The 9,953-nt window shown below is 40.1% G+C and overlaps 1 protein-coding gene across 1 annotated transcript in view; it reads right to left on the reverse strand.

The window, feature by feature from the left end:
- The window catches only part of pemt (phosphatidylethanolamine N-methyltransferase), an 81,696-nt gene that overhangs the window by 29,024 nt on the left and 42,719 nt on the right, over positions 1-9,953 (reverse strand). The window contains exon 4 of the mRNA XM_005721859.1: positions 3,322-3,467. Within this exon, the coding sequence (XP_005721916.1) occupies positions 3,322-3,467 (146 nt within the window). The remainder of the gene's footprint in view (positions 1-3,321; positions 3,468-9,953) is intronic.

The following is a 9,953-nucleotide window of genomic DNA, read 5'->3' on the forward strand; positions in this document are numbered from 1 at the left end:
TTTGCTCGTTTGTGTTGTTGTGTTTGCACATCTCTGTTGCTTGTGGGGCTCGCACACAAGAATTTCACTCGCATGTGCTGTGCCAGTGTGCCTGCATATGTGATGTGACAATAAAAGTGATTTGATTTGACTAAATACTTTTTTGCCCCACTGTATTCCACCAGCTGAAAGGTCATCCACTGCCATATTAACACTGTTTAAAATTCTGCATGTCAACGTCTCCCCACACACCAAAGAAAATGTTAAATAAACCAGTAGTGACTCCTATGACTGGTCAGTAGCTTTTGTTTTTTGTTTTTTTAATCGTCACCATCTACACTTTTGTTTCTGTAATTTGAGGTCATCACATTTTTTTATTTTACAATTTTTATACATTATAAACACAAAAAGCACCTTTTTAATTTTTAGTTGTTTTATTTTATCTCATTAATTCTTGCTTGATGTCCTATTTTGTTGCTGCGATCTTTTGTTTTCTAAAGGTCTAGTGTTGACCACAGAAAGAGACTTACTGTGACGCTATTGTCATTTGTCGAAAATTTCTCAGTTTTGTGCAACCGATCGTTAAAAAAAATGGTTAAAACATTTCAGTTCATTCAGATTTTTTGTATTCAAAGTAGAAAAAAAAATTGAATGTTCGATTAAACATACAATTTAAAAAGAGTTTTCACAGCTCTCTATGCAGTCTTGTGAAAAATGAATTACATCCCATGATTCAAGAGCTTCAAGTAATTGTTTCTCTTTATGACTTTATCAGTCTATGACATGGTTACGGAGGAACAGATAAACATTCTATTCAATTCACTTTATTGTTACTAGACAAGCAGACAGGCAGTACAATGAAAGTGCAGAGAACACAGTAACACGCAAGATGAGATAAAATTGTTAAATTTAGGGAAAAGAAAAACATTTCTACACGTCACCAAACTGCCAAAACCTCTGATTTTATAGACATTTTGGCATATCATCAATCAATTTTCCCTGCTAATTAATTGCATTTGATTAACTGGTTATCAACAGGGAGTTTACACTTATTATTATTTATTCATGTGCATTTGATTAGTAATGCCTGGCTGCTACTTACCCCCTATCCTATGGAGGGAGCCAGCATGTCCATAGTTTTTCAGAGGACTGTATGCACAAACATCAAATGTAACAGCAGCCAGACATGTGGCTTTTACTACTGCTTTTTATTTGAAGGTATACTGAAAGTTGAATTGTTCCTGTTTTATAACTGCAAAATTTATTGTTCCAAATGGTTGGAGAGTGAAACCTGCAAACAGCGTTTTGCGACCGGCTTGTCCACTCCGAATACAAAGTAGACTCCTGTTATCATACATGCACATTCCTGGCACGTCCTGCTGTTCCTCCTGCCTCCCTTCTGTTGTCACAGATAGTGATTAGTTTGAAGCGGAGTGATGGACTGAGGGCATTTCAGTGCACCGATGGACAAATATGCTGAAGAAGCTCAGACAATCTGTCTGGTTCTTGAAGATGACTCATTTAGTCGACTGACCTAAAAAAAACAGAAGCTACTGCATGCCAAATGGTCCTGGCAATCTTGAGCTCATGTTCATTTGAAACAATGCCTGCATGTGTTCAGGAGTACATGGAACAAAAGAAAAGGTGTTTGTCTCAGAAGGAAACAAGAAGATATTGGGACACGCCATATCATGGTTATGAAAACGACTATATTCAGAGAAATATGTTGGGGCGCATGAATTGTTCAAATGTGTCAGAGTTCATGTGTCTTTAGAGACATGAACTACATGTCCTCTTTTGCATTTTCCTGTGTCTCATGTGATCCCTTAATGTTACTAAAGGCTGTTTTACTGTAGCTTTCATGTACAAGAGCACAATGTGGTGCTTTGTTTGCTCATAGTTTGTAAAGTTTATAGTTTTATAGTTTGTAAAAAAATATGATTTTATTATAATTAATGCAGTTAAGTGAACACAAAACAAGTGTTTAAGGCCATGCTTGGGGTTTTGAAATGCTTAACCCTGAGCAAAATTATAATTTATGGTAAATGCTAACATCTGCATGCTATTGTAGCCACAATCTCACTGATGCTGCAAACCGGTTCTGAGAAAGGTGAGGTGCCATCTCTGTTTTGAGCACACTGACTGGGACATGTTCAGGGAGGCTGCAACAAATGGCAACCGCACCAACTTGGAGGAGTAAACATCATCTATGATCAGTTACATCAGCAAGTGCATCAATGATGTCACTGTGTCCAAGACTATCACAATACGCTCCAACCAGAAACTGTGGATGACTGCAGAGGTGTGTGAGCTGCTAAAGACTTGAGAGTCCGCCTTCAGAGCAGGCGAAAAGGCAGCCCTCAGAACAGCGAGGGCCAAACTGCATTCAACACAATCATTCCTGAGCAACTGGATCCCGGACATTCTGACGGAGAGACATCAGTCAGTCCGGATCGGTAATAGCATCTCCAACAGCACCACACTGAGCACTGGAGCCCCTCAGGGCTGTGTGCTCAGCCCACTGCTGTTCACTCTGCTGACTGTGCAGCAATGCACAGTTCGAACCACATCATCAAGTTTGCCGATGACACGGCTGTGGTGGGTCTCATCAGCAAGAGCGATGAGTCAACATACAGACGGGAGGTGCAACAGCTAATGCTTGGTGTAGAGTCAACAACCTGCCTCTGAACACGGACAAAACAAAAGAGATAATTTTGACTTCAGGAGAGCACGGAGAGATCACTGTCCACCTAACATCAATGGATCCTCTGTGGAGGTCGTCAAGAGCACCAGATTCCTTGGCGTTGACTTGACTGAGAACCTTTCCTGGTCCCTCAGCACCTGCTCCTTAACTAAGAAGGCCCAACAGTGTCTCTACGTCCTTCCTTGCACTTGTACTATGTAGTCATGTGTTGATTGTCTGTTATATGTAGCACCATGGTCTTGGAGGAACGCTGTCTCGTGTCACTGTGTACTGTATCACTGCACATGCACAATAAAGCCACCTGGCTTGATTTGATAAAATTCTGATCGTTAGCATCTGAAGGTTGGGTTAGTGTGTTAACAGCCTGCAAGAATCTATTCAGTACCTGTTAAAAAATTGTATTAAAAACTACATATGTAAACCATTTAGTGTCACAAGAGGAATCACCACAACATGGGATTCACCCTCTGGGAACAATGGCAATCAAGCGTCTGCTGATATATGCCAGTCTGGATAGATGCTTACAGTTTAAATCTTTGTTCTTCAGTGATGTGTACAGTATTCTTTAATAGGAAGTTACATTTAGACTAAAATAATTTTGTGTCCATTTAATATCTGACACTGTGTCTGGGACTCACCTAGGAAGGTTCCGGTGAATCCCAGAGCGAGGAAGCTGCTCACTACGAGAAGGGTACCAAACACCATAAGACCTATCCCAGCGTAGAAAACCTCCGTCCTCTCCATCACCTCCCACCTGGCCTGGGCCTTCATTGCCACTGTCATACTACAGGAAAAAAAAAAGAAATCACAAGTGACCAGGTCCCATTATGGTGAATATAGTGGTTATATACACAGTACAGCAAAAGCAGAAAAGTAGAGCAATTGCTTTATTTAAGGCCTGTATAATACTACCATAATATCCTAAACTTACATCCTGAATATACTACTGTACTATACTGTATGAAACAACAGGGAGATTAGCATGCTGCTGCAATTGCAAAACAGAAAAGTTTGGGAGTGGAAAGGTTTGAAGCTTATCTCCTAACAATGCACCACTTCAAGAACACAGACACAGTCAGTACAATAAAGGCCAGCGTAAGGGCAGCACAAATTGGAGGGTTGGAAGCATGCAGTTGTAACACAGGCGCAGCTGTCACCTGTAATGTCACAAAAATAGAGTATAAGGACAGGTTTAGATACAGCTGCCACCCCCCCACCACACTTGTCGTGACTTTGTTAATAACAAATTTGTTGTTATCTTATACAACAAGTGTGTAACATCCATGCAGCACACATCATACTGTGGCATGCTGTGTGATGCTCCAGGTATTGTAACTGAACACATAATAATGGAGAACTAATGTCTTGCGGCATTTTTTCATGCTAAAAAATAAGATTTTGCTCTTGTACATAACTTTAGCATATTATGCTTCAAATTTAGTAGCACATGTAAAGTACCTTAGCCATACAGCAGCTTCGTAAGCTGCTGAAGTGGGTAGAATCTGTTTCCTCTTTCCACTCTTTTCTATCTCCAGTGGCCCAGCCTTAATCTACATCTGTCCGAACAATCTAACAGTTCAAAGCTGTTGTCATCAGGTGTTTTCTCGAGTGGAAACTAGGTTTCTCAGAATTATACTGTAAAGCTTTGACCTTACTTTATAAGACAGCCTGACAGTACTTCTATGAAAGCCTACGCCAGCTGCCATAGACTGAGATGCAGGATACACCCTGGACAGGTCGCAAGTCTGTTGCGGGGCTAACACAGAGAGACAGACAACCATTCACATGTCTTTGGACTGTGAGATGAAGACCGAGTACCCAGAGAGAACTGACGCAGACACAGGGAGAACATGCAAATTCTACACGGAAAGGCCCAACGGTGGCTAGATGGTGGTTTCAAACCCAGGATCCAGTGAGTCAAAAGTGCTGACCACCACGCCATCATGCTGTCCTTACTCTGATATCTTTGCACAAATACATCCAGAACAAGAGTAATCCATTAAAGGTCTATGATTTGCAAACTGTTCTACCTAATTATCTCTAATAATACTTGAAAACACATTTTCATTTCGCTTCTTAATGTCCCCAAAATAATTTTGATCATTTATCAAGCTAGTCACCAACTGCAGGACTGGCAGATGATGTGAGGGTTGTGTGTCGGGCAAGTGTGGTCGTTGAAAAAATTTTTTTTTTTCATTTTGTGCTTTCATACAATGTTTGAATGAAGAGTTTCTAAAAGGATGAAAGGGTCTTTAAAAGATGCTCCACTGGGTTTTTGTGTTGCCTTTATGAAAAGATGATACTGGCAGAGTTCTGACTACGAATGCAATTATCGATTTCAATTGTAAAGCATTCACAGTGAGACTTTGTCCACAGACCATTACCACTTTAAGTGCCACCTGAATAACTGTTCAGACACTGCTTGCTCTATGATTTATTAGAAGCACAACTTCCATAAACATATGTGGACAATTCATATTTATATATGAACACCATTCTAAAGGGTAAAGGCAAGTTCATGAGACTAAGGTAGGGATACTGACTAAACCACTCCTTACATAATTCACTGAGAATCACTAATGCAACATTTATACATCATGTAACAAAGTATCAAATACTTATAGCGGAGCTGTTATTCTCATTTTAAGCTGTCTGGTTTTATTCTTGGAACATACAAGGGCTGTAGGGTCGCATGATTCACAGTTTTGTCTGAAACCAAGCATTTGGCTCATATAGTCATAAAAAAGAAGGTAAACCTGTTTTATTAGGTAAATACAACCTCAGTTGAACAACAACACATGGCGTCGTTTAACATATTACCCTGTCTGATTAGTCATTTAACAACACCAAGCCACCATGTGTGAAAACCTAATTAGATCCTTAATGTTTAAGTGAATTAAATTGGTAAGTACCAGGCAGGTGCTGCTACTGAAAGGAAAGACAACAAAATGATCTTTAATAACTAATATTTGCTGTAAGACCATTTTGAAACAATTTTAGTCCATTTTAAGACATGTTAAAGTTCACGATGGGACAATCCGAAAAAGACTATACAATTATGGCTCGTTTCTCCAAAAGGAAATGTTCTGCAAACCCTCTTCTTTCTAAAAAGAACAAGTCATGGATTGGGTTTGTAAAGTCTATATTACAGCAACCTGGGAGAAGTGACTGCCGATTTATTATCTGACTTTTATGTTTTGGGATCTTTTTACATTCTACAGTTCTCTGAATTTTATGAGGACTCTCACAGCCAGCTGATCTGAATTGTTACCTGGCCACGGGATTCAAAAGTAATATCTTTCCAGAATTTCAAAGGCAACATCCACACAGGTGTTGGGGCTGATGACATACATGTACATGTGTGCGTTTGAGTGTGTCTATATGTGCGTAAGCTTTAACACACCTGTAGCTTTTGGTCTGAATGTAGTGTGCTTCTTGCCGAGGAAAATGGCTCCCAAATCAAACTAGGTTTGCGGTTAATAAGAAAAAAACTAGGTTACGGGGTCCGTGCTGTGAATCTTATGCCGTTCCTCCTTTTGCAAAAGGAAGCAGGAAGTGTAATGTGATGTGGCACTTTGCCACGTCAGACACAAAGAGCAACTGCTGGGATGTCTGTTAAGTAAGGTTGTCTGGCAGAGCATACTGCTGAGATTTGGATTGGAAAGGAGGCAGGAAAAGGGGTCAGGGGGACAGGCATGTGAGCAGGGGGTTAGTGGGTCTCAGGGACTGACCACTGAATGTTTTGTAATGAATGGTGACGAATCACCGCTGGTCCAAGAAATACAGAAAAACTCTCATTAAAATCAAGTTTTCCTGTACCATTTTATGCTATAGCACAGCAAAGTGTCTATTCATGGTAATATAATTGTTTCATCACAATAACGTAAATTAGCCTTACGGGTCAAAGCCATACAGCATCTCCATTAAAGCTTTCAAAATGTGAAACAGAATGTTTGACAAGACAGAAACACCACAGAATGAAGAGGAAATATTTGGAGGTCAGATAAGAAGCTTCCGTGTGGGAGTCACATAAAGGGTCTTTCAAAGTGAGCTGCTTAGTTTAAAAGTTTAGAAGTAAATGAAACACAAAAAACAAGGCTGGTTATTTCACATCAATTTAAGATTTAAACCTTGGAGTTTGACCTATAGTCTAATTGAAAATGCTTGAAATCATCTCTGATCACTCAGTGATCATATATTTTAGGTAGCTCATGCTTCCATTAGGATCCTCAGTTACAGCAACAATGGGTGCACCATCTTCCCCTTATTTCCTAGATTTCCCCTTCACACTGCAGCACAACTACCTCCAGAGTGATTTTTTCTTGCTTTTTTTCCCTTTCCTGCTCCTGCAGTGATGAGATGTTTGCTAGTTTTGCTTACTATTGGCAGGACTACAAGCCAGTAGCAAATAGAAATACTGCACAGATCAGTTCACAACTTTCACGAGGAAATGCTGCTGTCTGGTCTACTCTGGTCAACTAGTTGTTGACTTCATTTAGCCAGAAAACAGCAACTAGTATTTTTTAATCTGTCTAAGATGAAGATCTCTTTGGGACCCCAAATACATCCTTGAAAATGTGCCAGACAACTTAAGAACTTTGAGACTGTGAAAAGTAAATGTTGTCTTTTAAGATGATTAATAAGAACTTCAGATAGAGATGTCCATTTAGACAAGAGAACTAAATTGACCAAAAGAAAAGAAAAAGAAACCTCGTGCATAATACGAACTCTTACTTTTGGCTCCTACATGTATCATATATGTACCACATTTAGTTCAAGTCAGAAAAAATTGATAGACTTAGTTACAGATGGGGGCCAACATATTGTATTCAGTGGAGGCCATCTCTTGCAGATTAGCAGTCTTGACTGACAGACACCTCTGGTCCATCGGTTATGGGCTTAAATGAGTTCTTCTTTCGAGCCTGGAGGCCTACTCTGACTCTTTAAGGAATGTGTCAACAAGCCTGAAATGCTCTGCAGGATCCTGTTTGCTCAGTGCACATTGCTTTAATTGTGCATCTTCCCTTTTGGGGATACTTAACAGAGCTCCAATGTTTTTACAGAAAAAGCAGGATTATTGAAGCTGATGTTTTCTGTGGCAAATGTCTCTACAAACATTTTCCATCAAGGCTGTTCCTTTTATGTGTTTTTACTTTAACACTCACATTCTGTTAAAGCAACATATATTACCTTGTTCTACCAAAATTGTATACACTGATAACTGTCTACTAAGTTTGAAGCGGATGATCCTCTAGCCCAGGAGGGGGGCAATCTCAGTCCACGAGGGCCGGTGTCCCTGCAGGTTTTAGATCTCACCTTGGGTCAACACACCTGAATCACATGATTAGTTCGTTACCAGGCCTCTGGAGAACTTCAGGACATGTTGAGGAGCTAATTTAGCCATTTAAATCAGCTGTGTTGGTTCGCGGACACATCTAAAACCTGCAGGGACACCGGCCCTCGTGGACTGAGATTGCCCACCCCTGCTCTATCCCCCTTCATCTATCTGTTCTCTGCTGTGTGTCCACTGCACGCATCACAGATAAAATCTGCTTGTGTAGCATTTGTCTCGCTTTGATTTCTGTTGTTGCCATGATCACACAGGCAGCTGTTGCAGCAACTTGTATTACTCTCAACTGTAAATGCAACAGAAAAGAGGAGCTACTGCCCTCCATCTTTTTACTACTCCTGCTAGTCTCAGCTGCTCTGTGTTTACACTGAAACAGTCAAAAATGTGGACAGCAACTCTGTGACGCTCTGTGGAGATACTTATGCATCTTGATTCAGAGTTCAGGATGATGTTGGGCAAATAATTGTCCAACATTTAAAAGAGTTCTTTGCAGACTCTCAAATGGGTGAGAGTGTCTGTGGATTTTCTCCCTTACAAAACTACCCATTCAACTCGAGGCACAGGGAGCAACAGTGCTTTTAACACAAGCCTCTGTAGCCAGTTTGTACTTGCAGAAGTAAAACCGAAGGTACATGTACACTTACTAAAAGTACGTCATTTAGTAAAGGACAAAATTTTGAAAGCTTTAGTAACATGACTCAGGGCTGCTCCTAGGAACCCTGACTCACAGTTCAAGGTAGCTCATGTTTGGCCACTCCAAAGTTTGTCTTCTCAGGCATGTTCAGTACAGGCTGTCTCTCATTCATCAGCAAACGGAGCTGTACAGACAACCAATTCAATACCTGCTGCCAACCTTTTCCAAACATTAATCATATATATATATATATATACAGGGATTTTTGATATATTCATGTTACAAATTCAGAGCAATTTGTACGACTGAATGTGTAACCCTTTTATATTTAGTACTTCTAAATCTGTCATTTGCTCTCGACTCTGTGTTAATAGCAGGAAAGATAAACATAGACAGTTAATTACAAAATTGACTTATTAAAGCTCAGAGAGCTTTCCCTAAAGGTTTATCATTAAGCCTAATCAGTGGAGAGCATCAGTGCTGTATGGTTGGCAGATAAAAATAAACTCCCTTGATATCCTGCATGCCTGTCAAATAGTTATATTTTGGTCTGACAGAGCTATAAAAAGGCGTAGCTGGCAATCAGGTCATTAGCACTGTAAGCAAGTCATTTAGGCGGACAATTTAGCAGCACAACAAAGAGGCTTTAAGGTCAATTGGTCAGTGTGTCTGTTAGCTGGGACTGAAAACAGTAATAATGTTTTAGGTGGGTTTTTTGTTGTTTTTCCACAGAGGACCATTGTATCTGCTGTGGTGAGCAGAGCAGAATTGCATGTTTCTATTTGCGCTTTCCTGCAGAGGACAAATCTGCTGAACTGGCCGAGCAGCAGATCAGAACACAGCCATGGTAGTCTCATAAACCAGCGGTCCCCAGCCTTTTTTGCCCTACAGACCGGTTTATGTCCGACAATATTGTCACGGACTGGCCTCACGGATAAATACAACAAAATAAAACCAGTACTAGTACCAAAAAAAGAAGATTTATTCATAACACACAGGAAAACACCCAGGGAAACCAAGTTAACGCTAAAAATTATTAAAAAAAACCCAAAAACAATAAAAAACAAGTAAAACCAAGAAAACCATAACTTTCACACCCAAGCCTCAACTCTTGCGGCCCACTACCAAACAACTCACGGACAAGTACCGGTCTGTGGCCTGGGGGTTTGGGACCGCTGTCATAAACAACCAATAAGATAAGATAAGATAAGATAAGATAAGATAAGATAAGATAAGATAAGATAAGATAAGATAAGATAAGATAAGATAAGATAAGATAAGATAAG

Source organism: Pundamilia nyererei, unplaced genomic scaffold (genome assembly GCF_000239375.1).
Source record: "Pundamilia nyererei isolate P.nyererei 1_Seehausen unplaced genomic scaffold, PunNye1.0 scaffold00005, whole genome shotgun sequence".
NCBI lineage: Eukaryota > Metazoa > Chordata > Actinopteri > Cichliformes > Cichlidae > Pundamilia > Pundamilia nyererei.